An 18,323-nucleotide genomic window follows, 5' to 3' on the forward strand; every position below is an offset into this window, starting at 1 on the left:
TTAAAGCTGTCTGTAACAGCCAGAGCAGCTAGGAGCAGCTACATAACCTGCCCACAGTAACAATGTCACCATGTAATACATGTCAGAATGTGAATCTGGGAGAGGAAAGATTTTACAATGAGCAAACACTGACTAAATCATTTATACATAATTATTGTAAAAATGAAGCACTTTTTGTATTAAATTATTTTCACTGGAGTTCCTCTTTAAGTTGAATTACTGAAATAAATAGTTTGGCACAATATTCAAAATGTTTGAGTTTCACCTGTATTTAACATTCATAGTTATTAAAATTGGTAAAAAAAAAATTGAACGTGTAATGCTTAGCCAGTTAAAACTGCATTAAAGGCTCCTTTAAACACTTTTCCTTTGGAAAGGACAAGAGCAAAACGAATTCTGCAAAAATAAACAATAAAAGACTACAAAAATAATCCAATCTATTGTAGAATGAACAAAATTCATCAAACTCTTTTGGAAAGCTGACTTATGTAATGAATTACCCACATTAAGGAAATAAACCAAGTATTCAAATGATTATGTTCACGATAGAAATATATTACATAGATATACTAACTGTAGATTTAGCCATCTGTAGTTACTAGTTACTGTGTGACAGTCTGCTATACGAAATCTCAACCGAATTTAAAGCCATCTATGTCTCCCATATGTTCATATCTAGCTCATTGAAATATTGCAGAAACCTTTGCTGACTATATTAAAAGTTGGAGAGCGCCTGTCCCTGTGAATTATGCAACACTAAACTTGCGTGGGTATTAAAAGAACATTCATTTTTGTTTCATGAGTGTATATACTTGTCACACAGGTCATTTTGCAATTAATCTTAGCAGGTAAGTGATCTGTAAATATATGGAATAAACTCCTAGTTTTATTAATGACTTTGCTACTTGAGAACCTCTTTGATGCCTACTGTCTATGCATGTTTCTTCTTTACTAGCAGTCTGTAGAGCTACACTGGCGCTGCTGTAGCTGCAGCTTGCTGGTCTGGCAAGTTCCTTATGCCTCTCTCTAGTCCAAACAACAATCATATCTGTTTTTGATATCTATTAAAATGATATGTGTTTTAAAATATAGCCTGTAAACATGCTTGACTTGTTCAAAAAATAGGTTTTCTGCTATCCCCTTCACAGCATCATTCAGACTGGGGAGAGCTGCACTGAGAGCCTATCGGGTTCTACTGCATTGTATTATACTGTCGGTATGCTGTCAGCATATGAGTTTGCTTTTGAAGTAGAATGATGTGCTCATTAGTGAGCAGGTAACCTACACTGTCCAATCAGCATACAAGGGGAGCAGGGCTGGTTCAAGTAACAATTGGGCCCTAAGGCAAAATTAGCCTGGGGGCCCCCCAACAGACACCCCCGACCAAAAAGCGTCATTAGAGACCCTTTGTTGTAGCCAAATTTCCCTCCTGGGCCCCTGAGCTGGCTGCTGACCCTCCCCCAATCACCTCCCAACTTAACAGACTCTGCAGAGTCCTTGGGGAGCAACAGTTAAGATCGGGGAGGGACACCTTGGGGGCCCCTACAGGCTCTGGGGCCCTGAGGCAATTGCCCATTTTTTCCTATGGTAGCTCCGGCCCTGAAGGGGAGGGGCTGTGACCAAGCTGTGTATATCAGTTACAGAGATGAGAGAGAAAAACTAAAGTTTGCCTTCTTAAAACGCAAAGTATTTGCGATAATTCAGGTTGGAGTGAGCAGTTGATGTCACCCACGATGCATCACTGCTGAGTATGCAAATTATCCTTTGTTGTCCCTGTAAGATAACCACACCCCCAGAACCAGTGAAATGCAATTATGTGTCTTCTAGTTAATTGTACAGAGCCACAATAATCTGCAATAGTGTGGTTATGGAGGTGTGGTTATTTTACAGGGACAACAAAGTATGATTTGCATATTCAGCAGTAAAGCATAATGGGAAACATCAAATTCTCACTCCAACCTATGTAATTACAAATACCTTCTGTTTTAAGAAGGCAAACTGTTGTTTTGCTTAACATTTTAGTAAGAGGGGTTTTGTTCCTTTGCAGACCCTTACACACTCCTAGGAGTTCTGGGTCACCATGAGTTTGTTGAGTAGTCGTTAACCCAGAGATGAGAGAGGAGAAGGAAGAACAAAGGAGATGTTATTTGTTCTATGTTGATCTTTCTATATCACAGCACATGCTGAACAATATTAGTAATCTTTCGATAGATACGGCATTCCTCATGTACTGCATTTTATTATTTAGATTATTGGAGTTCAGCTTTAAGGAATAATAGGCATGACATACAGAGGGCACCTTGTGTTGCAATACACTCAATTTATTTTTACCACATGAGCGTTACAAAATTCATTTTATTGTGCGACTTATATAAACTTGCTGAAACTGGCGTCAGTCCCCCTCTTAAAACCATACATCTTACTAATATTCTAAATGTGAAAGTTTGGATGTTTGTTACTCAATCACGCAACAATGGCTAAACGGATTTGAATGAAATTTGGCACACACATAGTACATTACCTTGAATAACATATGGTGTGCTGACAATCCTTGCAACTTGTACTTATGTTTGTGGCACTGCCTATGCAACCTTGTCACCCAAAGAAATTGAAGGTGAGCCGACTTCTTCCGTGGAATATTGAATAACATATGGGATACTTTTTATCTCCATAACCAAAAAGTGGGTGGAGACAAATACAAATTTCACTGGAAAATGTAAACTGCAGCCATTCTTACACTGTTAATGGAAAGGTTCTCAAACTTTGCACAGTTGGTCACTGGGTGACTATGATTAATATTTAGAAAAGTGGGTGGAGCCTACAAAAGCCAATCAAAATTCACCTATTGATTTTCAAGGGGAATATTTAATTGCTGGCATTCTTGCACTGTAAATGGTACAAGCCTCAAACCTGGTACAGTTGGTCATTAGGTGACTGGGGTTCAAATTCAGAAAAGGAGGTGGAGCCACAAACAGCCAATGACTTATGTGATCAGGCACCATGTTCTACATATGCTTCAGTCAAAAAGTATCATAAAGGACATGAGCTTGCAAAAGCAGATAATGTAGGCACCAGTCCTCATATAACTTTGTCATTCCACAAGCATGTATGCATATAACAAGTAGACATAAGTCTGTGCAACAGGTAAGCACAGGGGGTTAGTGTGCATATACAAGTGGCAGTGCTGATTTAGCTTACTAAGGATCTTGTATATACACTCACAGATCCTCCATGCTTCGGTGTATGTATGCATTGGGAGCTGCGTGAATGCCTGTGGTCACCTCAAATGCACTCCCCTGCTTTCTTCATCACCTTTGGAGGATCCGCTGTTATATCATGCAGTGAACTCTGGCGTCCCGGATCTCAGTTTACATGAGTGCTCCTCTCACAGTCAGCCCCGCCATCTGACGCGTTTCGCCCCACCCACAGAGGCTTTCTCCAAAATGTATTTTTGTTGCAGTGGTTGTGCAATATTGTTCCGTTTATCACAGTACTTTTCTGGCAGCAGACTTGTATACAGTGTATTTACGCAGTCCTAGAAAATGAATAAAATGCTCAATTAGTCATTATTAGATCGTTTTTATGTACCCCAAAGCAAAATCCCTACCACTTTTACTGTCCTTCACTGTTTGCACAACCTAAAAGATAATAATAAAGTTCTTACCCCTTCTTTTTTTTAGAGCTTCTGACACAGAGCGCTATGGAACAGGCTAGAAACATGACACTTCCAAGGCATATTAGCAGTATCTGCATAACCTCCAGGACGGTCAATGGCACAGTTACCGCTGATTTAAACATCTTTACTGACTCATCATCAATTATAGCAGTCTAAAGAAAGCATTGGGAAAATAGTCATTATTATAACTAGATTAGCATCATAGTACTAAGGTAGAAAAAAAAATATTAATGTACACTGTGTGGTATGAGAGCTCAGCATTGAAATAGATAAAGGGAACCGTAAATGAAAAAAATAAAGATGTTATACATACCTGGAGCTTCCTCCAGCCCCATATGCTCTGATCGATCCCACGCCACCGTCCTCCGCTGCCCGCAGCTACAAGAACCGGGTCCCTGCTGTTCCGTTAGTCGGAGCCAGTCTAAGCATAAGGGAAGTGCGCTGTTTGCGTATTTCTTGCAGCAGCCGCTTTAGAGATACATAGAGGTCGCACTTCTCCTGCGTAGCTGGCTCCGATGACGTCAATGATGGGAACCGGTTCTCGTAGATGCAGGCAGCGGAGGACGGCGGCGTGGGATCGATCAGAGCGTATGGGGCTGGAGGAAGCCCCAAGTATGTATAACATCTTTTTCATTTTCCTGTCTCAGGTTTATCTCTGGTTCCCTTTAAGCATTTTGACATTTACTTATAAAATGACAACCACATGAGAAGAGAGATGCAGGGCACCAATCCACCAATTCAGCAATTTGTTTCACTAGTGATAGCACATAACCAAGTAATGTAGGGTCTCAATCACTGCTTTAGAGTTACTTTTTGTGGCCTCTGAAGCAGCTGTTGAGACCTCAAAATGTGTCTATTTGAAAAGGGCGCCTGGAAAAAAGGGCGCCTGGTGAAGCCCAAATATGCCAAATTCAGCTACAAAAAGGGCGCCTGGTGTAGCCCATATACCAACTTCGGCTACAAGGGCACCTGGTGTAGCCCATATATTCCAAATTCGGCTACAAAGGGCGCCTGGTGTAGCCCATATATGCCAAATTCGTCTACAAAGGGCATCTGGTGTAGCCCATATATGCTAAATTCGGCTACAAAGGGCACTTGGTGTAGCCCATATATGCCAAATTCAGCTACAAAGAGCGCCTGGTGTAGCCCATATATGTCAAATTCGGCTACAAAGGGCACCTGTTGTAGCCCATATATGCCAAATTCGGTTACAAAGGGTGCCCGGTGAAGCCCATATGCCAAGTTCAGCTGCACAGGGTGCCTGGTGTAGCCCATATAGTAGTCTAACTCTAAGACCCCCCAGGTGGTGCCTAACCCTAAGACTTCCCCCCCGGTGGTGCCTAACCCTAAGACTCCCCTGGTGGTGCCTAACCCTAAGACTCCCCTGGTGGTGCCTAACCCTAAAACCCCCCAGGTGGTGCCTAACCCTAAGACCCCCCCCAGGTGGTGCCTAACCCTAAGACCCCCAGGTTGTGCCTAACCCTAAGACCTCCCCCCCTTTGCGGTGCCTAACCACTAGACTCCCCTGGTGGTGCCTAATAGTGTTGGGCGAACAGTGTTCGCCACTGTTCGGGTTCTGCAGAACATCACCCTGTTCGGGTGATGTTCGAGTTCGGCCGAACACCTGACGGTGCTCGGCCAAACCGTTCGGCCACATGGCCGAACTAAGAGCGCATGGCCGAACGTTCCCCGAACGTTCGGCTAGCGCTGTGATTGGCCGAACGGGTCACGTGGTTCGGGCCCGAACGCGCTCTGATTGGCCGAACGGTCACGTGGTTCGGGTAAATAAATACCCGAACCACGTCATATCTCCGCCATTTGTCTGTGGGTTTAGCTTTGGGTAGGCAGGCAGGGTAGTTCGCTCTCCAGCCACGCTAGCCAGGGTCCCCCCCAGTCATTGTGTGTCGCTGCTGGGAACAGTAGTACACCGCTCGCTCAGCCACACTATATATAGCATTGTTTACTGCCACTGTGTACCTCGCGCAGCCACGCTATATATATAGCATTGTGTTTTCTGACACTCTGTGTACACGGCTTAGGCTAGCCTGACTAATATAGCATTGTGTGTACTGCCACTGTGCACCTCGCTCAGCCACGCTATATATAGCATTGTGTGTACTGCCACTGTGCACCTCGCTCAGCCACGCTATATATAGCATTGTGTGTACTGCCACTGTGCACCTCGCTCAGCCACGCTATATATAGCATTGTGTGTACTGCCACTGTGCACCTCGCTCAGCCACGCTATATATAGCATTGTGTGTACTGCCACTGTGCACCTCGCTCAGCCACGCTATATATAGCATTGTGTGTACTGCCACTGTGCACCTCGCTCAGCCACGCTATATATATAGCATTGTGTTTTCTGACACTCTGTGTACACGGCTTAGGCTAGCCTGACTAATATAGCATTGTGTGTACTGCCACTGTGCACCTCGCTCAGCCACGCTATATATAGCATTGTGTGTACTGCCACTGTGCACCTCGCTCAGCCACGCTATATATAGCATTGTGTGTACTGCCACTGTGCACCTCGCTCAGCCACGCTATATATAGCATTGTGTGTACTGCCACTGTGCACCTCGCTCAGCCACGCTATATATAGCATTGTGTTTTCTGACACTCTGTGTACACGGCTTAGCCTGACTAATATAGCATTGTGTGTACTGCCACTGTGCACCTCGCTCAGCCACGCTATATATAGCATTGTGTGTACTGCCACTATGCACCTCGCTCAGCCACGCTATATATAGCATTGTGTGTACTGCCACTGTGCACCTCGCTCAGCCACGCTATATATATAGCATTGTGTTTTCTGACACTCTGTGTACACGGCTTAGCCTGACTAATATAGCATTGTGTGTACTGCCACTGTGCACCTCGCTCAGCCACGCTATATATAGCATTGTGTTTTCTGACACTCTGTGTACACGGCTTAGCCTGACTAATATAGCATTGTGTGTACTGCCACTGTGCACCTCGCTCAGCCACGCTATATATAGCATTGTGTTTTCTGACACTCTGTGTACACGGCTTAGCCTGGCTCTATAGCATTGTGTGTACTGCCACTGTGCACCTCGCTCAGCCACGCTATATATAGCATTGTGTTTACTGCCACTCTGTGTACACCGCTCAGCCAGACTATATACCGTTGTTTACTGACACTCTGTGTACACCGCTCAGCCAGACTATATACCATTGTTTACTGACACTCTGTGTACACGGCTCAGCCTGACTATAAAGCATTGTGTGTACTGCCACTGTGCACCTCGCTCAGCCACGCTATATATATAGCATTGTGTTTTCTGACACTCTGTGTACACGGCTTAGCCTGACTAATATAGCATTGTGTGTACTGCCACTGTGCACCTCGCTCAGCCACGCTATATATAGCATTGTGTGTACTGCCACTGTGCACCTCGCTCAGCCACGCTATATATAGCATTGTGTGTACTGCCACTGTGCACCTCGCTCAGCCACGCTATATATAGCATTGTGTGTACTGCCACTGTGCACCTCGCTCAGCCACGCTATATATAGCATTGTGTTTTCTGACACTCTGTGTACACGGCTTAGCCTGACTAATATAGCATTGTGTGTACTGCCACTGTGCACCTCGCTCAGCCACGCTATATATAGCATTGTGTGTACTGCCACTGTGCACCTCGCTCAGCCACGCTATATATAGCATTGTGTGTACTGCCACTGTGCACCTCGCTCAGCCACGCTATATATAGCATTGTGTTTACTGCCACTCTGTGTACACCGCTCAGCCAGACTATATACCGTTGTTTACTGACACTCTGTGTACACCGCTCAGCCAGACTATATACCGTTGTTTACTGACACTCTGTGTACACCGCTCAGCCAGACTATATACCATTGTTTACTGACACTCTGTGTACACGGCTCAGCCTGACTATAAAGCATTGTGTGTACTGCCACTGTGCACCTCGCTCAGCCACGCTATATATAGCATTGTGTTTAATGACACTCTGTGTACACGGCTTAGCCAGACTATATAGCATTGTGTGTACTGCCACTCTGTGTACACCGCTCAGCCAGACTATATAGCATTGTGTTTACTTCCACTCTGTGTCTGCTGGGCCTGGGAACAGTAGTACACCGCTCACCCGCCACTGTATAGCATTGTGCTCTGTGTCGCTGCTGGGAATAGTGGTACTGTATAGCATTTCTGTACTGCCACTGTACTGCTGCCAGTCAGCGTGTACTGTAAGGATAAGTGAAATGAGAAAGAAATCCGGTGAAAGAGGAAGGGGCAAGGGAAGAGGTGTTTCCCCTGACGGTTCACGTACAGGCCACAGGGGAGCACCCAAGAAAACCCACTCAATACCGCCCATGTTGTCCAGGACAACAACCCTCACAAATCCAAAAGAACAGGACCAGATAATTACTTGGATGACCTCTCAAGCGTCCAGCAGTGGGTTAAGCAGCACCAGCACATCACGCACGAGGTCCGAGTCCTCAGCCAGTTACAAGGAGCCAGTGGGCACAAAGCTGACACAACCGGCAGCGACACCACGCACACAACTGCCAGATAACCAGTCCTATGAATTACCTCAGGACACAATGGGGTATTCGCAGGAGCTATTCCCAGCCCAACAAACTTCCACCTTTCAAAGGTCAATGAAGGAACAGCCAGAAATGTTGTGCCCGGATTCACAACCATTAACTGTGGGAAATGCACCGCGCACTGAAATACAAGGCGAGTCCGAGGAGGACTCGGAAACCCAAATCCCAGAGCAAGTTGGGCAGGAGGGGTTGCAATTGCAGGAGGTCGGCCGACAAGATCTGGAAGACGACGTTGGAGTGAGCTGCGCAGAGGTTGTTCTGGGGAGCTCTACTCCACGGCGGCGGCCCCCCACAATGACATATGACGAGTTTGAGGAGATGGAAGAGGAGGGTATGGACAATGTGGACAGAGACCCAGATTTTATTTGTGAACGAGAACATCGCCGTCATAGCAGCAGCACAGATGAGTCTGTTGAAGAACCCACTGCTGCACGAGTTCGCCTTGTGCCACAAGGTAGGCGGCGCGCAATTTCAGGCACCACAAGCGTGGAAGTTAGAGTGAGAGGCAAAAGAGGAGGAAACAGAAATCGCCAGCAAGGAGGCAGGTGCTCCAAAGTCTGGGCTTTCTTTGAAGACTGCACTGAGGATGTTACCATGGCGATTTGCAAGGTGTGCAAGACTCGCCTGAGCAGGGGGAAAAGTATTAACAACCTCTCCACCACCAGCATGAGCCGCCACATGCTATCCAAACATCCCACTCTGTGGGCAAACGCGGCAGGACAGGGTACCAGCAACACTGCCTCCCTTGGGTTCACCAGACTCACCACCAGACCCGCCTCAGCAGCAGCAGTAGCCCAGCCATTGCGTGGTTCACAACATTCACAAACATCAGACGACGCTGACACTGTCACTTTCCGGAGTAGTGCTCTTGAGGTCTCCCAGTGTTCATCAAACACAACAACCAACAGCCCTTCCGTGTGCAGCGCTACGGTTCAGTTGTCTGTGTCGGAGATGTTTGAGAGCAAGAGGAAATTGCCAGCAAATGACCCCCGGGCCGTGGCAGTAACAGCCAGCATAGCCAAGCTTCTGGCCTGCGAAATGCTGCCATATCGAGTGGTGGAGACAAACAGCTTCAAGGGCATGATGTCAGTGGCCATCCCACGTTACGTGGTTCCCAGCCGCTACCACTTTGCGCGCTCTGCAGTGCCTGAGTTGCATGAGCACGTGGTCAGCAAAATAACCCGAAGCTTGAAGAATGCCGTTGCCTGCAAGGTTCACCTCACCACTGACACTTGGACGAGTGCGTTCGGCCAGGGTCGATACATCTCCCTTACCGCGCACTGGGTGAACCTTGTGGAGCCTGGCAGCGATTCCTCACCTGCTACGGCACGGGTGTTGCCCACGCCGCAAACAGCTGCACCGCCGTCCCTCCCACTGGATAACAACAGCAGCACCTACCTCTCTGACTCCTTCTCCTCCAACGCATCTCAAAGCTGTACCTCATCCGGAAACGCTAACCCAGCAGCAGTAGGATCGTGGAAGCAGTGCAGCACAGCTGTTGGCATGCGTCAGCAAGCGTTGCTGAAGCTGATCTGCCTTGGGGATAAGCAGCACACAGGGGAGGAAATTTGGAAGGGAATAAAGGAACAGACGGATTTGTGGCTGGCACCGCTGGACTTGAAACCGGGCATGGTTGTGTGTGATAATGGGAGTAATCTCATTCGCGCTTTAAGGTTGGCTAAGCTGACACACATCCCTTGCCTGGCGCACGTGATGAACCTAGTAGTTCAGCGGTTCCTGAGGACATACCCAGGCGTGGCCGATCTTCTGTTGAAGGTGCGTCGAGTGGCCAAACATTGTAGAAATTCCAGTACTGCTTCGGGGGCACTCGCCAAGATGCAGGAGCGCTTCAATCTCCCCCACCATCGCTTGCTGTGTGATGTCCCTACGCGCTGGAATTCTACGCTGCACATGCTAGCACGCTTTTGTGAGCAGAAGAGTGCAGTGGTCCAGTACATGACGGCGCAGTACCGAGGCGCATCCGGCCAGCTGCCAAGCTTCTGTGGATCTGATTGGGCCAACATGTTGGACCTCTGCCAAGTCCTCCAAAATTTTGAGCAATCCACGTTGCTTGTGAGCAGTGACAACTCTTCAGTCAGCATTACCATACCACTGCTGTGTTTACTGAAGAGGTCAATGTTGAAAATCAAGGAAACAGCTGTCATGATGCAACTGGGGGAATCTGAAGGAGAAAACGATCAGCGTGATGGTACCAACATCAGGCCATCCGCCTCAGGGAACGCTGGCCCCAGCAGCTATGACGAAGAAGAGGAGGAGGAACAGCTGGAGTTGGAGCAGGAATTTCATGCCACCACTGACGAGGGCCAGAGCGGTGCACGTTGGACTTCCACAATTCAGCGCGAATGGTCAGCAGAAGCAGACCAGGAGGAAGGTGACGACTATGATGCATCACAACAACTATCACAACGCTCACAAGAGGATGATGAGGATTCTGGTAGGACTCTTGCACACATGGCTCAATTCATGCTAGACTGCATTGAACGCGACCCACGCATTGTGCGCATTCTGGACAACACCAATTACTGGGTTTATACCCTTCCGGATCCACGGTACAAACACAATGTTCCAAAACTGCTTGAAGAAAGAGTCAGACAGGTCAAAATGGAAGAATACCAGCAGGCCCTTGTGGAGACTTTAGAGAGGAGATTGACATCCTCCCCCTCCTCTAGCCAGTTGTACGCCGACAGACTGACTTCCGCAAACCCAGGACGACCAGGAGGGCAGAAAACAACAAAAGCCGCAGCTAGTGCCCAAAAGGGAACGGTATCGGCAGTGTCCTTGGAGTGGGAAAATTTTCTGACACCCATGCAGCAGCAGCCCACTGAACAGGAAGCGTGCAGATCCACCTCCAACACCGATCGCCTGGAGAAGATGGTCAAGGACTACATGTCAGATGACGTAGCTGTGTCGAACAATCCATCTGCACCCTTCAACTATTGGGTATCGAAGCTAGACACCTGGCACGAACTGGCAATGTACGCAATAGAGGTGCTGGCTTGCCCGGCAGCCAGCGTTATGTCGGAACGCTGTTTCAGTGCTGCCGGAGGCATCGTCACAGATCGGCGTATCCGCCTCTCCACAGAAAATGCAGACCGTCTGACTCAAATTAAAATGAATCAATCCTGGATTGGAAACGACTACGCAACACTCCAGGACCCCAACCAAGTAACATGACCAATGAACATCTGGGATGGTGTAGCGTTACCGGTCCCTGTTTATTGAACCTCTCATCTGTATTACATTTATGACTGCATGGCGGCAAAAAGCATTGCTGCTATATCCGCACGCTTTTTGTCCTCATGCAAGGCCTGGGTTGTTGTGTCTCACAAAGCGTGGCCTTCTCCTCCTGCGCCTGCTCCTGTTCCATCACGTGTGCTGCTGCTGCTGCTGGGTTAGCGTTGCCGGTCCCTGTTTATTGAACCACTTATCTTTATTACATTTATGACTGCATGGCGGTACCTCATGCAAGGCCTGGGTTGTTGTGTCTCACAAAGCGTGGCCTTCTCCTCCTGCGCCTCCTCCTGTTCCATCACGTCTGCTGCTGCTGGGTTAGCGTTGCGGCGTGGTCCCTGTTTATTGAACCACTTATCTTTATTACATTTATGACTGCATGGCGGTACAAAGCATGCTATCCGCACGCTTCTTGTCCTCATGCAAGGCCTGGGTTGTTGTGTCTCACAAAGCGTGGCCTTCTCCTCCTGCGCCTCCTCCTGTTCCATCACGTCTGCTGCTGCTGGGTTAGCGTTGCCGCGTGGTCCCTGTTTATTGAACCACTTATCTTTATTAAATTTATGACTGCATGGCGGTACAAAGCATGCTATCCGCACGCTTCTTGTCCTCATGCAAGGCCTGGGTTGTTGTGTCTCACAAAGCGTGGCCTTCTCCTCCTGCGCCTCCTCCTGTTCCATCACGTCTGCTGCTGCTGGGTTAGCGTTGCCGCGTGGTCCCTGTTTATTGAACCACTTATCTTTATTACATTTATGACTGCATGGCGGTACCTCATGCAAGGCCTGGGTTGTTGTGTCTCACAAAGCGTGGCCTTCTCCTCCTGCGCCTCCTCCTGTTCCATCACGTCTGCTGCTGCTGGGTTAGCGTTGCCGCGTGGTCCCTGTTTATTGAACCACTTATCTTTATTACATTTATGACTGCATGGCGGTACAAAGCATGCTATCCGCACCCTTCTTGTCCTCATGCAAGGCCTGGGTTGTTGTGTCTCACAAAGCGTGGCCTTCTCCTCCTGCGCCTCCTCCTGTTCCATCACGTCTGCTGCTGCTGGGTTAGCGTTGCCGCGTGGTCCCTGTTTATTGAACCACTTATCTTTATTAAATTTATGACTGCATGGCGGTACAAAGCATGCTATCCGCACGCTTCTTGTCCTCATGCAAGGCCTGGGTTGTTGTGTCTCACAAAGCGTGGCCTTCTCCTCCTGCGCCTCCTCCTGTTCCATCACGTCTGCTGCTGCTGGGTTAGCGTTGCCGCGTGGTCCCTGTTTATTGAACCACTTATCTTTATTACATTTATGACTGCATGGCGGTACCTCATGCAAGGCCTGGGTTGTTGTGTCTCACAAAGCGTGGCCTTCTCCTCCTGCGCCTGCTCCTGTTCCATCACGTCTGCTGCTGCTGCTGCTGGGTTAGCGTTGCCGGTCCCTGTTTATGGAACCTCTTATCTTTATTACATTTATGACTGCATGGCGGTACAAAGCATGCTATCCGCACGCTTCTTGTCCTCATGCAAGGCCTGGGTTGTTGTGTCTCACAAAGCGTGGCCTTCTCCTCCTGCGCCTCCTCCTGTTCCATCACGTCTGCTGCTGCTGGGTTAGCGTTGCCGCGTGGTCCCTGTTTATTGAACCACTTATCTTTATTAAATTTATGACTGCATGGCGGTACAAAGCATGCTATCCGCACGCTTCTTGTCCTCATGCAAGGCCTGGGTTGTTGTGTCTCACAAAGCGTGGCCTTCTCCTCCTGCGCCACCCTCCTCCTGTTCCATCACGTGTGCTGCTGCTGGGTTAGCGTTACCGGTCCTTTTTCCTGGAACCTCTTATATGTATTACATTTATGACTGCATGCCGACAAAAAGCATGTTACCTGTGCAAAGAAAACAGACATTTCCCGCATTTAAAAGACAGTTTTCCCTTTGAAACTTTAAAATCGATTTTCTCAAAAACTATAACCTCTTTTTGCTAAAAAAAATTTTCCTCTTGTACCCACTCCCAAGGTGCACATACCCTGTAAATTTGGGGTATGTAGCATGTAAGGAGGCTTTACAAAGCACAAAAGTTCGGGTCCCCATTGACTTCCATTATGTTCGGAGTTCGGGTCGAACACCCGAACATCGCGGCCATGTTCGGCCTGTTCGGCCCGAACCCGAACATCTAGATGTTCGCCCAACACTAGTGCCTAACCCTAAGACCCCCCAGGTGTGCCCAACCTTAAGACCCCCAGGTGGTGCCTAACCCTAAGACCCCCCCAGTGGTGCCTAACCCTAAGACTTCCCTGGTGGTGCCTAACCCTAAGACCCCCTTCGGTGGTGCCTAACCCTAAGACTCCCATGGTGGTGCCTAACCCTAAGACTCCCCTGGTGGTGCCCAACCCTAAGACCCCCCCCCCCAGGTGGTGCCTAACCCTAAGACTCCTCTGGTGGCGCCTTAACCCTAAGACCCCCAAGGTGGTGCCTAACCCTAAGACTCTCCTGGTGGTGCCTGACTCTAAGACCCCCCCAAGTGATGCCTAACCCTAAGACCCCCCCCCCCTGGTGGTGCCTAACCCTAAGACTCCCCTGGTGGTGCCTAACCCTAAGACCCCCTTTGGTGGTGCCTAACCCTAAGACCCCCCCCAGGTGGTGCCTAACCCTAAGACCCCCCCAGGTGGTGCCTAACCCTAAGACCCCCCCAGGTTGTGCCTAACCCTAAGACCTCCCCCCCTTTGCGGTGCCTAACCACTAGACTCCCCTGGTGGTGCCTAACCCTAAGACCCCCCCAGGTGTGCCCAACCTTAAATACCGAAAACCTTATAGCTGAAAAAAATATAGGCTACAAAGGGGTGCCCTACTGTAGCCGAAAACCTTGTAGCTGAAAAAAATATGGGCTACAAAGTGGTGCCCTACTGTAGCCGAAAGTAGCCAAATAAAATATGGGCTACCAAGGGGCGCCAGCCTGTAGCCTATATCGAAACTCGAGCGCCCTTTTTCACCACCTTGTAGCCGATATTTGCAGAAATAACATTGATGTCTATGGAGGCGCCCTTTTCAACGCATCCCCTCGAAACAGTTGTCAGGCTGGAGCCTGTTTTACCCTACATTGCTTGGTTATGTGCTGTCACTAGTGAAATAAATTGCTGACGTGGTGGATTGGTGCACTGCTTCTCTCTTCTCATGTGGTTGTCAATTGCTGGAACACAGACAGCACACCACCTAACAGCCACGTGTGCACCCCTGCCAGTGCATTTAGTGCCAACCTTTTTCTCTGCCTATAGTTATAAAATAATCAGGGGTCTCCCACATCACAATCTCTCTGTTTTGCATGCCTGTGTTTTATTTGCTATTGTGTAAACACAAGCTGAGAGAAGGCTTGTTAATAATTCCTGCAATGCCTAGTGAAGAAAATGCCTTTTATTTAGCTATAGTGGGGTTTCATGTAAATATGCTGTGTGTGAAAAAATCTCCCAGAAATACTATTTTTCTGACGTGGACTGATCCCCATCTATCAAACTGATGACGAAAACAGGTACAGGAGGTACCCTACTTACAAACAGGTTTCCATTCTGGGAGATTGTATGTTTAATTTGTTTGCAAGTTGAGTCCCATGTTAAACAACTCTGGATTTGGACATATACTATAAACTATGGTTTTGTTTTTTTTGGTTGTTTTTAATGTATCTGAGGGGTGAGGTAAAATAATAAAAAAAGAGATCCTTACGAGGTGAAAAACTAACAATAACAAGTAACTTGTCTAAATATCTTATCTAAAGTTTAGATAGTTTACACAGCAAATCTAGCAGCAAACAGCTTCAATACAATGACAACAGCCATGTTCTGCTTGTGATCATTACACAGTCAAGCTGCTCTCTATCTCCACCCCTCAGCCTGTGAAAACTTCACTCCCCTCTCCTCCTCTCTCCTCCCCTCTGCCTCAGAAATCTCTAGCTAATAACCTTATTCTCCTCCTACCCAGACTGAGCTCCAATAAGCCCTTGCTACATGGGTCTCTGAGTGCCTAGGCACTGGAGGAGCTGTGGGCGAGGCTTGTTTAGTTTATAGGGTATTAGGGTATTAAAACCATAAAAAAAAGTATTTGGCTTGAGGAATGCTCTATAAACTATATGTAAGGAACACAATTATGCAATGAGTATATAAGTTTTTATCTCTGATCCACTTTCAGAAGAGAGCCATACTCCTGGCTCCCACCGATGTCACGCCCGGAAGCTTGGAACACATCTGACAAGAGCTTATAGGATATGTGGCAGCGCTCCTCTTCATGCATGGGATGGCCATGCTGTGCATGTGTGAGTACAGCCACGCCTGTGCAGTATGCCAGAGCCGCTCATTAACACTCACCTGAATGCAGTTTGGCTGAACTCAAGCAGGAAGAGGAACATAGATGCGATCTTCAAGTGGGTGCCGGGCAGTGGTGGGGGTCTCCAGGAGGATGTGCAAAGCTTCTGGAGAATCCTTCTTGTGTAACTATCCCTTTTTTTTTTTTTGTTCATTTGCCTCGGGTTTGCTTTAAAGGGTACTGCATATTTTGTACATGAAGTAAAGAAGACAACTTTGTATCTCTAAAACGTTGCATCTTGAGTTATTTGTAAGTAGTGGACTAGAGGTATTCACTTCTTCATGTGGTCATGTGATGGTAGCGCATCACTCAGACTTGACAAAACAGCCTTTGGAGAACGCACTGAATAACTATGCTCCTATAAGAAACTATTAACCATGCTGAAAGTTTGTAACACCTCGCCAGCTCAGTCTGAAGCCTGCATCTGTATTTCAAATGTTTGAGAAGAAATATACTGTATGAAACCTATAAAACTAGCAAATTAGTTAAAATATTTGTTTACCTCATTTAGCCATAGAACCGGAAGTAATGTTTCTCGTGGAAGTTTAGAGAAAAGTCTGGAAAGAGGAATTCAGACAGAAACAAACTTTACATACGTATCAATCATTTATATTTCATGCATTGCAATCAGCTTCTTACAAATGAAGTAAGCTTTGCTGTCCTAAGGGTTAATGCATCATTTAACTACACTGTTGCCAAAGTTAAGCACCTTCCAGTTGCAAAATAATGCAACCCAATGGGAGCCTTTGCAACCACAAGCATGTCAGCGGTTGACAAATGGTGCATTTACTAAAAAAAACACGACATGTAGTATCCACAGCCGGTTACCACCCGTTTAGATGCACAAGTAGAGATGTCACAATTGGTGAACACTTGCTGCCAGCTAGGTAGCCAGGTCTATAGGTGTCCCCAGTATAAGTAACCAGGCCTATTGGTGTCCCCAGAATAGGTAGCCAGGTCTATAGGTGTCCCTAGAATAGGTAGCCAGCTCTATAGGTGTTCCTAGTATAGGTAGCCAGGTTTATAGGTGTCCTTAGAATAGATAGCCAGTTCTATAGGTGTCTCAAGAATAGGTAGCCAGGTCTATAGGTGTCCCCAGTATAGGTAGCCAGATCTATAGGTGTCCCCAGAATAGATAGCCAGGTCTATAGGTGTCCCCAGAATAGGTAGCCAGGTCTTATAGGTGTCCCCAGTTAGGTAGCCTGAAAGGGGGAGCAGCGAGCACAGCGGTGGGGAAGGGGGAGACGCCCCCTCCCTCACCTGGCTCCCCCCTTCCAGAATTTAGCATTGTGGCAGCGGGCACCCGGGGAACGACTTACCTCTGGCTTGTTCTGCCTTGTTTTAATCAAAAAAGACTGAAATTTTATTTAAAAAATACACATACAGATAAGTTAATTGGCTTCCCCTTAAATTGGCCCGAGACTAAGATACATACATAGACATCTGACTATGGTAGGAACTAGATTGTGAGATCCTCTGAGGACAGACAGTGACAAGACATTATACTCTGTACAGCACTGCGTAAGATGTCAGCGCTATATAAATACTTTTTAGTTAACAAACAAAATAAACCGCCTGCCAGCTCCAATCGTTGGCAAGTCGCCGGGGCCCACCCTTGCAAGATGACGCATATATGTGTTGCAGAGGAAGGAGAGAGCTGCTGTCCTGCCGCCATTCAACTTTAGGAGGTCGGGAAGTGGTTAAAAGACTTTTATTTGACGGGTGTATGCAGCTTAAGGGTAGCACGCTGACATTTGCAGTGATGCAAGTACGCATCTGAATCACTTAGCCATGCCATGCCATGCATCGCTATAGGGATCCGGGTGAATGCTGCGGGTAACTGCAGCATGCCATCCAGCATCGCAGTTCAGTGCAATTCAGACAGCAAGCAATGCTAGGAATAGGCAGGGTTTCCCTGCCTGACTCGCCTGCGGGGAAACGCTGCAGGTTTGGGCCGTATTCAATCCTAGTGGAAACTGGCCCTTGTTGTCTGTTGACTTGACACAGGTGAGTTCTGTAAACTTTCGCCTACCTAAGGGCTCACTTTTTGAAAAATCTAGTCCAGGTAGCGATCTATAGATTAAGAATGGAATTAGGGAATTTAAAGAGAAACATAATGTGGTAATCAAGGCCGCAGATAAGGGAGGAGGTATTGTGGTCTTAGACAAAGATGGTTATAATAAAGAAATGAACAGGCTGTTGGGTGATGAAAACACCTATTGATATTGAGGGGGGATCCTGGTGTTATATATAAAAAAGAGCTTAAAAAACTGATTGAGCAGTGAGTAAAAGAAGGTATCCTGAATGAAAGAGAAGCGAAGTATCCGATACCATCTGTTATTGGAACCCCAGTCATATATTATCTACCCTAGGTGTATCATGTGTGCATTTCTCATTGGCTTATAAGCAGCCTGCAGGCTTTATAAAGCAGCAGAGAACTGTTTGGGAGTGAGGTTCTCCAATTGTGTGTTTGGTAAGT

General features: G+C 47.3%; 1 protein-coding gene across 1 annotated transcript in view; it reads right to left on the bottom strand.

Moving 5' to 3' along the window:
* Positions 1–323: 323 nt before the first annotated feature.
* Positions 324–18,323, bottom strand: part of LOC137562292 (platelet glycoprotein 4-like) — a 92,729-nt gene continuing 74,729 nt past the window's right edge. Inside the window, exons 11-13 of the mRNA XM_068273626.1 lie at positions 16,347–16,401; positions 3,665–3,828; positions 324–396 (exon numbers count right to left, since the gene is read on the bottom strand). Of these exons, the coding sequence (XP_068129727.1) occupies positions 324–396; positions 3,665–3,828; positions 16,347–16,401 (292 nt within the window). The remainder of the gene's footprint in view (positions 397–3,664; positions 3,829–16,346; positions 16,402–18,323) is intronic.

Source organism: Hyperolius riggenbachi, chromosome 3 (assembly GCF_040937935.1).
Source record: "Hyperolius riggenbachi isolate aHypRig1 chromosome 3, aHypRig1.pri, whole genome shotgun sequence".
Classification (NCBI taxonomy): Eukaryota; Metazoa; Chordata; class Amphibia; order Anura; family Hyperoliidae; genus Hyperolius; species Hyperolius riggenbachi.